This window comes from Anas acuta, chromosome 10 (assembly GCF_963932015.1).
Source record: "Anas acuta chromosome 10, bAnaAcu1.1, whole genome shotgun sequence".
Lineage (NCBI taxonomy): Eukaryota > Metazoa > Chordata > Aves > Anseriformes > Anatidae > Anas > Anas acuta.
The window spans coordinates 15988446-16006038 of record NC_088988.1 but is presented as its reverse complement, the minus strand read 5'-3'; the positions used below and the strand labels follow the sequence as shown (position 1 = coordinate 16006038).

The 17593-nt window shown below is 36.7% G+C and overlaps 1 protein-coding gene across 14 annotated transcripts in view; it reads left to right on the top strand.

The window, feature by feature from the left end:
- Nucleotides 1-17593, top strand: part of CHD9 (chromodomain helicase DNA binding protein 9) — a 92884-nt gene that overhangs the window by 41414 nt on the left and 33877 nt on the right. For all 14 annotated transcript variants that reach the window (XM_068693645.1, XM_068693642.1, XM_068693646.1 and 11 more), the window contains 7 exons: nucleotides 8134-8245; nucleotides 11738-11884; nucleotides 13266-13334; nucleotides 13421-13476; nucleotides 14046-14163; nucleotides 14698-14784; nucleotides 16175-16312. In XM_068693645.1, coding sequence (XP_068549746.1) covers nucleotides 8134-8245; nucleotides 11738-11884; nucleotides 13266-13334; nucleotides 13421-13476; nucleotides 14046-14163; nucleotides 14698-14784; nucleotides 16175-16312 — 727 coding nt within the window. The remainder of the gene's footprint in view (nucleotides 1-8133; nucleotides 8246-11737; nucleotides 11885-13265; nucleotides 13335-13420; nucleotides 13477-14045; nucleotides 14164-14697; nucleotides 14785-16174; nucleotides 16313-17593) is intronic.

Below are 17593 nucleotides of genomic sequence, written 5' to 3'. Positions count from 1 at the left end.
ATTCTTAACCTGAACTTTCCTGGTCTTAATTTCTTTCCCTTTAACTTAAGGGTTTGCAAATGAATGCTGCTTATACTTGTTAGCACTTCATTGTGGTTCCTTCTCCTGCTCTCCCCCTTCACCCCTCTGGTCTTGTTTAAAGGCGGGCGAGTTGGATATGTACTTCCAAAGTTGATTTCCCTTTCACGTTTCTGAATTTACTCGTGTTCTATAACAGGTAGGCATTTTGTGGGTCTTTCTAACCAGGAAACTTGCACACTGTTGTTCAGCCACTGTCAGATTCTGGAACCTTTATGTGAATTGCTCTAGGTGCTTTGTAGCCGTTTGTCTAGGTAATTAACAAAACATACTGAAAAAGAATCCTTATGATATGCTACATAATTCCCATATTTTTGCTGCTTTTTAGTCAGAATAGTGAAACGAGCTTTTACCTTTGATTAACACTTCTGCATTCGGTTTTCTGTCTTCATGAAATGCTTAGCTGTGCACATCAATTTGCATCAGTTCTCAAGATTGCACAAGGTAGTATCAAATGACAAGCAGACATTTGTCAAACTGGGTTTTTAAGTGATGTTTGTGCTTGATCCCAAGTACGCTGAAGCTGGCAGACAGCTTTAATTCGGTACAGTCAACTCTGTGTAATTTTGCATTGAGCTGCGAAGGTTTCCCTCCCTGCTATTTACCAGTCTAATCGAGTGCCCCAGCAGCATGCTACCTTGCAGCATGGGTAAGTTCAGTTAACAACGTGGGACAGATACCTGGAGAATTAGAAGTCAGGTCATATTGGAGAGCTGTGAAAGTCTTCTAGAGCCACAACTTAGGGATTCTACCAAATTTCCATATGCTTTAGTGGACTGCTGTAAATCTAATGCTTCTGGACGTCCATGTGCTTCATTTTTGTATCTGAATAGCTTGATGTGGTTTTATGTTGTGTTAGCACTATTTTACAGTTTTATAAATAAATACGTATCTTTATATAAATAAAATACCAAGTGTTTAGCATGAGTGTAGGGAATAGCACACACCCTGAATAGCACTAATTGCAAGAAGGCTCTGTTTTCTGTTTTAAAATAATCCTACCAGATTCTGTTTTATTTGTAATTGTACCTATTGATCTTATGGAAGTAGAACACTTACTATAGTATGGCTAAAACTGGCTATTCGAAGGTGATTAAGAAAGTTTGGTTACCAAGGTTTTTAATAAAATTTGTTTTACCTAGGGAAGAATGAAATGAAATCCAATAATTCGTAAGGGTTTTAGATTATTAAAACACGTTTTCTAAAGGTTTCTTCCTGTCTTACATTATTAGAAAAATACTTAATGAATCTCAGCACATTCTGCAAATTGTGACATCAAAATAGTATTAGGATTTTAAATGTGTGGGTTGCTACATCCATTTTCCCCTTTATCTTAAAATAAAACAAGCTCCCATTGAATCTTGGGAGAAAGTTCTACTGTGTTCAAGTAATACTTTTAGAAGATTGAGCCCTTTATTGGGCAAGGAGACAGGAGGACTTGAATTCCGTGAGAACTTCTGTGTTTGGGAGGTGGTGTGGAGCTGTGAGTGCTTGAGAGATGTGAAGTCACACTCATTTTCCAGGTGACTCCTGTTTGGCTTTAATCTCATCTCTCACATCCCATTGTGCATCAGACGTAGCCTGTCCAATACAAGCACAAGTGTACTGTGTACCTTCTCTGGTCCAGTACTCAAACAGCAAGCTCGTACGCAGATTGGGATCAAGGATTTAACGAGGATCTTAGGTCCCGACCGTGTAGCATGTCGTGTGCTCCTCTTGAGGAGGATTGAAGTACAGTTACTCAGCTGTGAAAATGATGTGCTCTGCCTGGCTCACCTGGCAGAGCTGGAGCTGGCACACTAGTTGCTGAACAGACCTAGTTAAAATGGCCTGCTAGCCAACAGGCTTTGGTAAAAAGGAAAAAAAAAAAGTGCATTTAAATATAATGCAATATAACTGTTACTGGCATTGAGTAGCCCTCATCTAGGATCAAGATAAGTTTTAGCTACCGTGTTTCTGGATATCGGGGACAGCATGATTTTAATCTTTTTCTTCCTAATTAAGCATAATTAATTGGTATGTCTTCGGGGGCTTCATGTTAGCTGTTTACCTCTTCTGTCACGATTCCTTTGAGATATACAGGTATATAAAAAAAATAAAAGCCACAATAATTGTTTTCAATTGATCACTGCTAGTTATAAACTACTAGGAATTACTTTCTAGGCAGGCTATATTTTATTTCTAAAGGTTCCGATTAAGGTTTTTTATCCTCTGACCCACTGAAGTCAAAGAAATAAGACGTGTTCATTTCAGTCCTCTGGTTTAGAAATAGAATCAATAATTAGTAAAGCTTTGATGCTGTAAGCATTGCTGAAGATAAATGACTAAATTCCTTTATTACCAAAAGTGTCATAAGTGTATGACAAATTATTAGCTGTATAAGGATGCATGTATAATGTATTTAGTATTACCAGATATGGAAATGGTTATCTTTGGATGTTCATTACTGATAAAGCTAATTGTTTAAAAATTAAGTTACTTTAGTGGTTTCTCAGGACTGCAGAACTGCTTCTCATGTACTGTTGATTTAGCAAAGCATATTGAGTTTTAGAAATCTAAATACTTAATATTTTTGCATAGAACTTGTATGTATTTACAAGCATTTGAGCTGCTTATGATTCCAGTTCTTCCATTTACAGTGATACATATTTAAACTCGAAAGTCTACCTTTAGCATTTTACGTAAAGGATAGAAGAATTAGGAATTTGTGAACGTTCTGTTGTTCAAGAAAGTAGATTGGCATTTAGATTTATAGCTCTCAACGTACTCCCACCTACTCAAACACAAAATTAAATATCATGGTCCTGATTAAAAGCAGTAGCTCAGCAATAGTGATATAAAGGGCAATATCATTAGACTATATTTAGGATTTTTTTAATCATGAGGTCATTTTTTGTTTGTTTTTAAATAAATAACTAAATAAATTTCCCCAAACCATAGAAATTAGATTTACAAAAGTTCAGTTGGGGGTCATAGCCCATAAGTTCAAAACTGTTTCCCATTACCAGAAATGGGTGTATCATTTCATGTGCTAAAAGGACAGTGTTGAAGCTTTTTGTATTAACCCTTAAATTGCATAATAATGAATCCAGGAAGTCCTACATGATCCTATTCACATAGTAAATATTATTGCCTTGAAATGGGTCTCAGATGTACTTTTTAACAGTACAGAGCCTTTTTAGGACCCAAGACCCTGGTAGAAAAATCTTTACATTATCACTTGTTGATATGGTACTGTCCAGAGGGTTTGAATTCTTTCTAAACTCAGCAGCAGGAGATGTGGGGATGGAAGAGAAAAGGGAAGTGATTCACCTATTAGCTGATCCTGCATCATTTAAGGTTAAATGTAAGAACTTGGTCAATTTCCTAGAAAGTAGACATTGTCAATTGTCTTGTATGTTTTATATAAGTCGGGAAATGCAGGCTGTATGATCTATGCTCAAGTAGAGGAGATGTCACTGAATGTCTTTGTTCAATCAGATCATAACCCTCTTTTTTCGTGACTAGAAATCACACACATTTCAGATTCGATCATCTTCCTGGGATGTGTTTGCATTGAGCTGTGACTCATTGGCGTAGTTTTCTCTGCTCCCAAACTCTAGTTTTGATGCACCAGTTGGGTTTAAGTGACAGAATCTGAAGTCTGCTAACCTACTACGAAGTATTTGAATGCCAAACAATATGGTCTTATTAACAACAACAAAAAAACAACACTTGTTTTTTCTCTTGCATTATTATTCCAGTTCTGTCTGAGCTTGAAATGGCTGCCTGTTCCAAGTAAGACTAGATGAGTGTTTTAAAAATCTGTCTCCAATTCAAAAGTTACTAATTGGAGACATATTTGGAGGAGACAGTGGCTAATATTAAGGTGTTGATATTATTTATTAAACATGTTAAAAGGATGAGAGCAACTGTTTTCATACCATCAATATACTTCTCATTTTAAGAGGATATGCTATCTTGTCAAGGAAATATCTGCTTTCTGTTTTGCCAATAAATTGGATTTTTAGCTAAGTTTTTGGTGATAAACACTAATGATGTAGATAACCAGCATTTTATTACTCATGAGTTAATAAAATGCTTTGACTGCAAATGAAGTATTTGGGAGGCGGCTGTTCGGACACTAATGATTAGTTATTTAGTGTTTCTTGGTTTTGAGAAAACAGAACTGAAATGATATTTTAAAAGTCAGCAATATCTTTCTGTTTCTTACACCCCTATTACAAATTTGCTGTTTTCATTTTTTTCCCTCTTTCATACTTGCTCACGTTCAATATTTTGAAGGCCTTGAGATTTGTTCTCATAATTTTAAAGCTGTTAAAAGTGCTGACAGCTCTTCCATCACATTCTTCTGCTATTAAACAGGAGGAATGGACCAGATTCTAATTAGTTGTTAATTTATAGGAAAGTAGTTACACTGTCCAGAGATTTGTTCCTCAAATAGTGGTTCCTGGTGCTCTTGCTGATGGCTTCTGTTAGTTTTGAGACCTAAATTAAGAGTTATGTGCTAAGGATCAAGAGTAATACTGGCTCCTCAGATGGCTTCTTTCTAATCTCTTCCATTTGTATACATTGCTCAACATTTTTGGTTTACTTTAAAGATTCAGAAGAAAAAAAAACATGTTGAAGCAAACTACAGTATTTCTAGATGTTATGTAATCAGATTTTAAGTTTAAGAAGGCGAGAAAAAATGAAATTGGAATGGAGTCGAGTGGCATTATTTATTCTGTGTCTACAGTGTGCTGCTTCCTTTTCATAGAAACAGAATAGATAGTTTCTGTTCAGAACAGTTTGTTTCAGCATGGAAAAAGGGATTTTAGCCAAGGATCTTTATGCTTTCCTGCAGAAATCTATAAACTGGCAAGGCAACTTGCTCTGTCAATGAAAAAATTTCACAGAATTGATCCAGTTTACAAGCTTCTGAAAGTCATTGTTTTCACATAGCAGATTTTTTTAGAAGTTTTTGGCCAAAATATGAGCAGATTGCATTTTTACTAAGAGAAACGCACGACTTCAGCACCATACTGTCATTCAGCAACTTTTGATAGCAAAGTGCATGGTAGTTCTGGGCACTGGATCAGAAGGAAGTGAAACTGCAATTATTCCTCATTGGCATCGTATCCACATGGAGGATGAAACGTTCTGATCAGTAATGTGTAAAGAAGATGTTAAGAAAATTTCAGGGAGATGCATGTGAAGAAAAGTACTGAGGGTAGGGAATACAAGATTAAGAGAAGATAACAGCTGATGGACAAGTGGAATATTTATAAGACTGCAGGGACGGGTCAAGAGGTAAGCACACAGGGAGACCAAAACTACAGAGAAGGAAGTGAAAAATGTGCAAGAAAAGATGTAGAGAAGTCTGTAGTCCCCAAACAAGCCCATGTTCGAAAGCTGGATATCTGCTATTCCGTGGATAACACTAGAAGCTGTAGGAAAATGGTCATGGCCTTCATAACACTGTGCTGCTCGAACCCAAAAGGAACCTGAACCTAGAATATTAGGCACTAGGGTATGAAACAGGGATGAACGTAGTTGCATAGGTACAAATGTTTAATGTGGCAGCATGCATTTATGAAATATTTTAACTCACTGTTATGTAAAAAGAGTCCAGATTTGGATTAGGTTGGCCAGAGAGGTATCAGCTGTGGAGATGAGCAGTGCTTGGCAGGGCAAGGCCCTGTCTGCCCATGGCTTTGAGCAGGAATTGGACCAAATGTCCTCCCAAGACCCTGTCCAGCTTCACTTGTATTCAGCGCTTAGTTAATGAAGGAATATTTATTGGAGAAAAATAATAATCTACAAATTATGAGTTCAGTAGTCTGAATACATTCTATGTCCGGTATTTCAGTGAAAAGATCAGCAAGGCACAGCTAGAGATGAGCCCAGCGTGTTCCACTTACTGATTACAGAAGGGCAAAGCTTAGAATAGTGCCTGGCCAGGTCTGCCCGGAGTCTCAGCTAGCCTGGTATTCTATCTCCAGCCACGGTCAGAAGCAGATGCAACAGGCAGGATTCAGGAGCAGGAGAAGCATTCCCGATGCTTCTTCATGTTTTCCCAAACTCCAAATGTGCAGCTCAAGAACTTGGGGTAGGGATGGTTTTGTCAGTTCGCTGGTCTTCCAACAAATTCTATCCCACCAGTTTGTCACGTTTCCCTTTAAATCAGTGGTAGATGGTAGTATCTGCAACTCGGTATAACTAGGTTCAGAAAGTCAGTTGGTTGTGCCTTGCCTATACTACTTCCAAAAATATTAGCTAATTGGGCACGTTAGCTGATAAGTGCTGATATAACACCTTTAAATTCTACAGAAGAAAGTGAGATTAAAAAGGAAGGAAGTGGTTTATCTAAGCCTATCTCTGGAAAGAAGCATATTTAACAAATATCTGAGGATCCAACAGTATCAATACATAAATAAACTCCTCATTAGCGATGGAAAAGCAATGGAAAAATCCAAGAGCCTGTTCTCATATACAGTGGGGAAAACCATTGTATTCATTGTTGAAATTATTTCCAGCAATTATGATAAGTGTTTTCTAAATACCAAGCTGAGGATGCCTAATGAAAAGCAAGGACTTGAAGACCAGGATTTCCCTCTGAGCAGGCAGCTCTGCGATCACACTCATTGCAATGTAATTTCATCGTGCATTTTCCAGCGCTGTTCAGTTCATAATGAAACAAAAAAATGGGAGTGGAAAATATTATCTTTATTTTCTTTGATCTTTCCACATCTAGCGGCTAAATACTGAAAACGTGAAAACGTTCAGTGTTTTAAAAAATGTCTGTAATCTTTTGGCAGCCATGTTGTTTAATCCTACCCATAATATTTTGGTAGTTTAAGATTTTCATTTTCTTTCTGGAGTGCTGGTTTGGTTGTAGTAAATACATGATAGTTTTTTTGTTTTTTTTTTTTTTGGACACTTCCAAAAAAGAAAACCCAGAACACATGAGATAAGTGTTTCAACCACCACCGCATTCTCATCAGTGTCTTTTCAGGTGGCCAATATATTGGATGCTACTTTGGCATAAAATAACTCAAATTGTCTGTCTAAAAGCTATTGTCAGCCATTTAATTTGTGCTGTTAATAGCAGAGACGTGTGTGCCGGAACAGTTGTCTCTTTCTCTGGTACACAGAGCTGATGATCAGATACTATGTGAAATATGTGTTTTAGGACAGATTTTTATGTCTGTGTTTTTGGGTAGTTTGTAATCATTCTGTGATTATTCCACTGAAAACATATTTGAAGACTAGTGTTTGGCACATCTCGAATATGAAAAAAGAAATATTTTGACACCTTTTAAATACAAACAAATTAGATGACATTGGTACCATAATTTGTAGTATAACCTTTAAAGCTCAACTGAGAAATAATTGGTGCTTTTCATTAGAATTTAGCCAATTTCTTCAGCGCAGTGTTGGCTCTCGGAGTATACTGAGTTCTTAGAGGAGACAAAACTACTGGGGCTTGAATACAGCTTCTTTTTAATTTTCCTAAAGGCAAAAGGATTCATGTAATTCTCTCACTTTCACCATTAAATGACTAGATTAAGCATACAAGCTTTGCAAGTCAGACAGCTTTGAATTGTTTAAGATTGTTGTCACTAGCTAATCTATTAAATATTGATAAGAAAAGATATAGTTTACAATGAGAGGTTATTTGCAGCAAGTTATTTACTGTCATCACCTGCAGATGATAGGTATGCCAGTTTTTGTCTGTGTAATTTACCATTGTCCATTAGTTTAAATGTTAGATTTTACATTTCAGTTATTCATTTATAGATATAAAATATTTGATAGAGGAGTGTAAGGTAGTTGGATAACTGCTTACTTGTAGAGAAACCCAGACACATGAGTAGAAAATACCTAGTGTTAAATTGTAGCTTTTTGTTTTGAGAAGTATTTTTCCTTTTTAAGGGCGTGGTGCTTCCTGATTTTTATAGTAACAAGTAATGGAATTGCTAGTCTGTGGCATTGTTTTTAATCTTGAAGGTAAGTAAACTTAGTATATAGCATTCACTTTTTTTTTTTTTTTTTTTTTTTTTCCCCTAACAGAAAGCTAATCATCACACTGGGTAAGAAGCAGAAAAGAAAAAATGAATCTTCAGATGAGTTGTCTGATGCTAAGCAGACTCCGCAGCGGCCAGTGAAAGATGAAGACTCGCAGGTAAGCAGTCAGGGTTTTTCTCTTTAATTTGTATGTGCTCTTATGTCTATAGGCTTTCTTTTTCCTGTCTCTCCAAAGAATTATATTTCTGTTGGTGTCTCGTGAGTTACTGTCTTTCTCAGTAATACATGTCTCTCATTGATACAATCCTCACATTATCGTCTACTTTTCCCTTTTTGAAATAAGAGAATCCTGTAGGTTAGAGACCCTCTGTAGTAATGGGACATCAATGTCCTGCTTGCATCTCCTGCATTTCAGTACAGAAGTGTGTAGATTTGAGACTGTAAGTACTCATCTCTTGAGTTGGCTGTTAGACCTGATGCCTACTGTGGGTGACTTTGTCATAAGAAGGGGAGAATGTGGTAACTGCCCAATAGAAGGGGCATTTATCAGTCATATCGCTTCCTGGAGAACATTTAAAAGGCCTGTGGCAAACTTTGCTCTTTTTCTAAGCACTGCTTCGGTAGAAACTGAAGAATTACTTTTTTACAGTGTTGGATCAGAAGGAGCTATGCTCAGTGTGCTGGCAGGCTCTAGTTGCTTCTGAAATGCACCTGAAGGAAGTGCAGGATTAAGAACTGAAGGGGTGGGGTCATTCTCTCCTGGCATCTCTCCCTTGTAACTTTTCTGTCTTCATTTTTTAATAGATTGCCCTGGTATAGTCACTTGATCATTTACAAACTTTATGCACAAAGAAATATGAACTGTGTAAGAGATAGTACCCTATCTATATGCGGATTAGTAACAGAATTGCAACTCTGTTCCTTTGGGCGGACAGCATTAAAACCTAAGGTTTCATTCTGAAGATGCACAGGTTTTTATTCTGTAGCAATTTCATTGAAGGGGATGTAATCAATATTCATAATAAGTTTCTGAGTAAAAATTAATTGCGTGATCTGATGCCAATGTCAGAAAATAATCATGAATTGCAGAGCTGACCTTTAGTATTTTGCAGATGATAATGCTGGGGAAAAGAGGATCCAAAGCCATTTCCAAGAATGGCTTTTTATTAATTTAAATGATGAAGTGCCCTAGGTAAAGGTTACCTGGAAGAGACTGTGGAATGATTTATTCCTCAGGGTATTTGTCTTGGTGTGGAAGGCCCATTTGGCAGACTTGAGAGGAGGTGAAAGGTTTCATGGTTCTGAAGTACTGCAGCTTACCAACAGAGTTCTGTAAACACATGAATATAATTCTTTGGGTCAACAACTTTAATACAAAAGACTGAAGTTCATTCCTTTTTGGTTATTGTTTTGGAAGGTTTTTTTAGCTATTTGATTTTTAGTATTAAATGATCCTTGTATGAAGGGAACAGAGGGTGGAGACACTGACGGGTGGAATGGGACAGCAAAAAGTCATGCTGCAGAATGTCACGTAACACTGCTCTGCCTACCTACAAGAGTTAGGGAGCATAACAGGAAAGACATCCGTTGCTTTACTTAAGTCTCTGCTTTAATTCATTCTCCGTTAAATATTTGAACGTGATTTTCTTTTCCTGTTGCAAGTAGCTTTCTATTTTAACCCAGGTGGGGAAGGTTAGTGTATTTTTAGGTAATTTTCCCTAATTCATTTGGTATGTTTAGTTTCTCAGTAAGTGTATTCCTTTAGTATGTTGATTTATGTGTTGGAAAAATGTTCAGTACTACTTTATTTTGTTCCTTGTATCATTTTTATGACCATACTTCTCAGCACAGGGAAGTATACAGCCTCTTTCAAACAAAAGAGGTTATATAAATACTTTGGAGAATGTAGGTTTGTAGATGTTTTGTTAATCATTTTATAAATTCAGAAAAGACATACTGAAAAGGATTGAAAATACATTTTAATGACTCAATAAGTTAAATAAAATATCAACAACGACTTAATGAGTAAAACTTGAACCTAGTTCTTAACCCTTTTGTTCTTAATTCGTGCATCATTTTGCATTGCTTCTATTAACTAGCCATTTGTATAAAAGCTTGCCTACTTTCTGCAAAGTATTGTTGATTTAAACTATACGGTCACATTCTTAGAGTTTGTTTAAATCTGAAGTTTATTTTTGCCTTAAACTACCCCCATGCACACTTACTATCAATGAATAGCTAGTCTGGTTGTTTTTCTCATGGAAAGTTGACTGTTTTATGCACATTTAGTTTCTACAGAAGAATGGTCGGATGCTCACTCTCTGATGTTTACTGTATTGTATAGATTTTACAACTTCTACCTTACTAAAATACTTCTCAAATAGTTGTTAAAGTATAGAAACGTCTTTTACCAGAGTGCAGCCAGACCAAGGCTTGAGTTTAACAGTCAGGAAGAAAGTTCCTGTGCTGCAATCGTACCGTTGCTTCATTTCTGCTCTGCAGAGGCCAGCATGACCACAGGATGTTGGGGTTTGGTCTATCCACAACTTTTTCTTTTCCAGCTGGTTACTGCAGTATACTGCAACCAGCAGTGGCTTTTCCTAAACAACAATATGCTTTCTGTGTAGCTCAGTATAGTAAATTTTATTAATGTAAGCTGTTGTAGCTTACATTAATAAAATAATAATAGCTTAGATTTTATTTGTGATGATGAGTTCTTTAAAGCAGATTGCAATGTTTTCAAATGTTAGTGGCTGTATGTTAACTGACTGTCATGATCCTGCTATCACTATTTATGCAGTAGGTTTACAAGTCAATCATAGGATTGACTTTTGTTTAGGACACATGCAGTGTCCTGTAAATTTGTGCTGTGGGGGAAGGAAAGGATACCTGAAGGTAATCTAAGTTTTTGACGCCTAAACAGAGACATGAGAAGAAATTGCTGTCCTAGACAGTATTTCTTTAATATAATATAACATTATTTCTCCAGCTGGAGCTTGTTGTCCTCAGCTGAAACAAGAGTGGAAGATAGCGAAAAAGCTGAGTAGGCAAAATACTGCGATAAATAAGTTTGATCAAGGTGGAGGAGAAAGCAGAAAAATGAATAAAGAAACAAGCTATTAACAATCAAATCAGAGTTGATCAACAATTTAACCAACAAGATCTAATAATCTTTCCTCTTACTGTTTTTGAATATCTTCTTAATTTTCATATTACTGTTGTTTAACAGAGAAAGCATATGTTGCATCTTTCACTGAGATTCTTGAATTGGACAAGAACATACAGCTGTTCCGCTGTTTACTGTTTCAACTGCTGTTGAAATACTGATGCTTTCTTAAGGGAGATCTATTATGTGTCAGTTTAGTTCACCCACACTCAAATTACTGATCTGTGTTTGCTTGTGAATGCTAAAAATAAAAGCATCAAATGTTCCTGTGAAAAGCATTAGGAAAAAAAAATAGTCTAATTGGTCCAAAATAGGATTTGGCTACTTCTTTACCCTGTGGTTCACATGCTTGATGTATTCCATCAGATGTTGGCCACTGATTTTAGATAGAGCTGAAGTATTGCTTAAAGAACCCTGAAAATTGCAGTTTGTGTTGAAGGAAGTTTTTGGTAAAGCCTCTTAGTTTTATTCTACTCCATGCAGAAGAGAAGATCAAATCGTCAAGTTAAACGGAAAAAGTATGCTGAAGAAGGAGAAGGAAAGCAATCAGAAGAAGAAGCTAAAGTTTCTGTGAAAATGAAAAAGAATTCAGCTCCTTTACCTGCTGAACAGCCTTTACAGTTATTTGTGGTAAGTAAAATCTACCTTGGTCAGTAGTAGGAACTGCCCAGTTGTCTCAAGGAGTTCAGTGAATAAAGCTCAGAATTATCATTACTAATCTGCAGATCATTCAATGTGACATCTTGCCAAGGTCTTAAGAATTGAAATAAATGACTTAGAGCCATTTTCTTTTTCTGTTAAAAGCATTTGCTGACTTAACAGAAATTAGGGATAAGTATAAAGGTAAGACAAAGGATAAGTATGGCTGGAGTAATGTGCTGTGCTTTGTTGGTACAGGATTAAGCTGTGCACTACTGTTATCATGACTTCCCAAAATATAAAATTAGTTGAGCCTACGGGGACCTCCGCTTAGCAAGATTTTAAGAAGGGTGCTCCTTTCCTTCCTTATTCTCCCCTCAGGTTCACACTTCAGTGTTTAACTTGTGCCAATTCTGGTACTTGAAGTTGGTGTTGAACAATTCCAGGTAAATAAAGTGGCAGGATATAAATTTTACAGAAGTGTTCTTGAGACAATTGAAAGAATGTCCAAGCTGTAAGGGAGATGCTATGGTTGGGAACAAGTCGGACAGGAGGGAGGTTGACCTTATTGGAAGCAACCTTCAAACATGGGCTCACTGTCTCTGGGACCACAGCTTGAGTGCTGGCAGAGCTAAATAATCCACTGTCTGTCACACATCTAAGCCCTGCTGGAATTCACAGGCATGACCTTGTCTGTCTGATTCCACAGCATAGTTCTGCTCTCTGTGTTTAGAGTAAATCTATGCTTGACATATTATGCTACAAGGTTTTTGTTTTACTAACTTTTTAACCTGTCTACTAGAGTTCTTGCTTCTCCATCTCTGTGTAATGAAGCTCAGGGTATGTTCACTGTATCAGATTAATTTAACAGGGCATACACAGTGAGTCTGTTTCTGGAAATCACCATTGCTTGCACAGTAAGTGTGTATGGCAGGTGAGCACTGAGTCGTCTGGTCTTTGGAAGATGAACTGAACTTATATGTCTCTCTGGATAGATATTGGCCTTTCTTTTAAGATAAACATCTGGCAGTTAACCTCCTGCATCCTAAGAAAAATATTTTGGTTTAGTATGGGAACATATTTTCTTGGCCTAAATAGTAGTAATCAAATACTAATATTAAATAACATAATGACAACCATACTCATCTGCTTTTGCTTTTCCATTAAATCTATGTTGAAGGAGTAATATTCATCGTACTTTAGATTTGTCTGCCAGTATGGTAGAGACTGCTACTGGTAAAGCTCCTATTTACCCTTGCTGTTGATCTTTTAACAAGCCATTGGTGCTGATGAAACCTTTAAGCCTGATCAGCTTGAAGAGAGAGCATTTACTGCTATTTATAATGATGTCATGGGTTTTCTACATTTATAGGAGAATCCAAGTGAAGAAGATGCAGCAATTGTAGACAAAATCTTATCCTCTAGGATAATAAAGAAAGAAGTAAGTGATTGTCATTGGATGAAATTGCATATTTGAAAATGGGTTTTGCTTCGTCATTTTACAATTCTCTGAAATTTCCTTTCTAGATATCTGCTGGGATGACTGTAGAAACAGAAGAGTTTTTTGTAAAATATAAGAACTAGTAAGTATTAGAGTTGTTTCACTGGAGCTGTTGACTAAAGTAAAGACCATATTCATCTAGATAAGTTTTGTGTTGTTTGGAGATTACTTGTGATTGTTTTTTTTGTCTTTTTCACATTTGTCTTTGTAAACTTCAAATTTTAAGATTTATTTTATTTTACCTATGTGACTAATTTTATTAGATTCTTGCTGATAAATGTAACTTAAGCATTTCTGGATTCACATGTTTTTGGAGTGTCAGGTACTCTAAAAGACCTTTATTTAACTTCATTTAAGTTCATGTTAAATGCCCATGCTTTTCTTCTCAGATCACTTGAAAGAGATTTAGGAATCCATAGAGTTCTTTGGATCTTAGAACAAAAATATACCACCTTAACTAGATGCTTTAATATGATTATTCGGAAGAAAAGATCTTTAATCTTTACAGTGAATTCTGTCTTAAATGGTAAAATAGTCTCTTATTTGAGTGAAATTCTGTTTTATAAACTATATTATTTGTACTGTGTGTTAAAAATAGATAGTAAGCTTTGGCTTACACTAATATATTAATGTTAATCTTTGTAATTTTAGCTCTTATCTCCACTGTGAGTGGGCCACAGAACAGCAGCTTTTAAAGGATAAGAGAATCCAGCAGAAAATAAAACGGTTCAAACTAAGGCAAGCACAAAGAGCTCACTTTTTTGCAGATGTGAGTATGAAATATGCAATTAAAATAAGCTGCTTTTTTCCTTGTCAAAATTGTGATTAATATTAGTTTTTAAAATACAAGAACTGAATGCTGAAAAGTGAAGTTTAGCCATCGCGACTGGGTGTTGGGTTGCAGCAGGAGGTGGCTTGTTTAACATAATTCTAAGAGCACCTCTTCTTGAGTCACTGAGCGAACCTGACTTGCATGTTTTAAATAGAGGATTATTTGGGTTACTACTTAAGTGATAAAGAGGGAAGGGATATTTTAGTGTGGCGAGGTTCTCTGCTTCCAAGAGCGCACTTCATGCCTAAATGAATCTGCGTAATGCCAGATCCTTCTTCAGTGCCAGTTGTCTCTTGAAAAGGGTGAGGGCAGGGTGGAGTTGCAAAAAAAAAAAAAAAAAAAAAGCCTCAGTAGTCCATAACTATCGAATTCATACATTCCTGATCGGATTTTGTGTATGATGGGACCAAGTCTCAGCATGTGCCACCTTTTTTTGGCCTCTCAACTAATTTTATTAATCTTGCATTGCAGATGGAAGAAGAACCTTTCAATCCTGACTATGTTGAAGTAGACCGGGTATTAGAAGTCTCTCTTTGTGAAGATAAGGACACTGGTGAGGTAAATATATCCTAAAGCAAATCTAGAAGGTGCACCTCTGATATTTGTATTTCTAGCAGGTTTTGGAGTAACATTTTCATGATTTTAAGCTTTGAAGATGTATTTAATGAGCCATGTCAATCTTGTCATTTCCTATGCTAGTCATGTGTTTTTTTTTTGAAATAGAAATCACAAAGTGCAATGGCTTCTCTTTTTATTAGTATTAATATATAAGAGTAAATAAAGCGTAGGTGGTTATTAATATAAATGCAAGTTTTGGTAAGAACCATGTGAGTTCAGACAAAAGACTGATCCCATGTACAGTCCTGCCTCTGATAGTGATGAGGGATCTGCTGAAAGAAGCACAAGAAGGCAGGCCATAAATAGGTCCAGTGGTGATACCTTCTTCCTCTCTAATTCCATCCCTAGCCTTTTGACAATCAGTGATCTAGAGGTTTTTTGATAGCCACCAGTGTGGCTATCAGTGAACCTTTTTCTCTGTATTTATCAAAACTCTTGTTACCCAGCGTACCTCTCCTGGAAAGCTATTACAGACCAAGAAAGCAAGTTTTAAAAAATTAAAAAAGAAAAACCCGTCAAGCAAATGAAGTGCCAAAATTCAGAAAGTGTCTGAGTGACAAGCAGAAACCGAAGACAGTAAATTTGTCTATTTAAGGGTGTTGAAATAGCTGTAATAACTTAATCTGTTCTTTCAGATAACAAACTGAGCAGACTTTTAAACAGTGATTTCAGCTGTAATCTTAAAAGAAGGTTGAGGGTTAAAATTACTTCATATTGTGTGCAGCAGATTTGACATTATTGTGCTTTTAGAAAACAATGTTCCCCCCACACTTTGCCCTGAAAACTTTTTATTTAGCTTCTAAATCTTTATTTACTGATTCAAAATAAATCATCTGCCTTGGTTCCACCTTTTCAGACTTCTCTTAAATTTTTATTTAGGTCTACTGGGAGATAAAGCTTTCTGTTATATATAAGAGATCTCTGGTTTAGGTGCACTCTTGAGTGCTTTGTTTTAGGCTTAGGTAGCCTGATACAGAGAGTAGAGGACATATTCCAGGTGGTTCCTCTGTGTTAAATTCTTTTTTTTCTGTTCCTACAAACATCACACTGTAGTAATTTATCTTCCCAAAGACTGAAACTTATTTGTGGGAAAGTGGAATTGAAAAGTACTCTGTGGGTCTACACCAAGTAGAAGAGTATGAGAAGCCAAGGATAAGTAGGTAGTTAAAAAAGAGCCTCCACAAAACACCATAAAAAGTATCAGACATGTATTTTCGTTTCTGGGTCTGTCACCTAAGTTAGGTCCTCAAATAGTAAGGTATATTAACTAAGGTATATTAGTATGTATACTAAATTAAAAGCTGATAACATTCAGAATTTTCTTCTGCAGCCTGTTATTTACTATTTAGTAAAATGGTGTTCGTTGCCATATGAAGACAGTACGTGGGAGCTGAAAGAAGATGTAGATCAAGCAAAAATAGAAGAATTTGAACAATTGCAAGCTTCCAGGCCTGATTCAAGGAGATTGGTAAAATTATACCTAATTTACCTGTCTGTCTTGGCAAATTGGATTTGATTTTCCTGACTGTAAACTTCTGTGTTTAAAATGTAAGGCTTATTGACAATCTGTGTAAAGGATCTGTGTGCCTTGTTAGCTAGGAATAATAATGTTTTCACGTAGGCATAGATAAATATCTAAATTGTTACTCGGATTAAAAAAATAAAAGTTTTTTTGTTTAGGAGAAAATATGAAGTGTTAGAACTTGCTGAGCCTTTAACTGAATGATGAACACCACATTGAATCTGGCTATTACAGAATCTAAACACCATTAAAATGAGGAGAGAACGGAATAAAATGAAAACATTCTCTTGTGGAGAACGGTTAAGTCTTGTGCTTCAACACTGAAGGAAATTAGCAAACAGGCCTGTCAAACAGATTCCATAATTGCTTCCTGCTTTTATTTTTCCTCTTTTAATCAAGGGCTAGCTGAAAGGAAGAAAAATACTTCTAATGAGGAAATTCATGTTGTCTTTAAATTATCAATCTTCTGTCTTAGAGAAGGAGGGGGAAAAAATACTTTTTCTATTTAAAGTCCTGTGTGTTATTGGTCATAGCTCACTTGTATTTAAGACATATCCAGCGTGTTGTAGTGCGCTTGTTCTAATTTATTTTACATATCTGAATATGCACAGTATCTTTTTTTATAGGCTTTGGATTTTATATTTCTCTTTTCTTTTATGTTCATATAATGACAGAGGTCGTAGTTAACATCTTCAGATTACATTATATAATTTTTTAACATTTATTTAAAATCCTGCCATTTTGGTGTGCGGGAAGAAGGGCTTTATACATCTCCGTTTACCGTATTTGGCTCGGGGAGAAAAAAGATGATTAAAGCGCAACCGTCCAACCGATAGGCATCTCGGCATCAGCAGCAAGCGGGTTTTGTCCCAGGCTCCGGCACGTACGAGGAAGTATGTGCTGACTGCAGCCCTGCGAGCGGCAGCGCGGCCGCTCCTGAGGCTGGGCAGCGGCCAGATGGCTGCTCGTGCGCGAGGGGAGGAAGCCGCAGCTGCTGGGGAAGGACAGCCGCTGCCGCGGGGACGTGGGGGCAGATGCTGCTGATGCTGGCAGCAGGCGCACCAATTGCACGTCTGCAGTTCAGATTCGTCAGATAAGGCCGCATCAGCGTGGAGCAACAGCGAGCTTTTAGAAATCCTGAGTGATGTCAAAAGCACAGCTGATCAGAGAAGCTTTTAGGAAGAGTTATTTTGCTTGACTTCGAGAGTTTATTGACACTGAAACTTA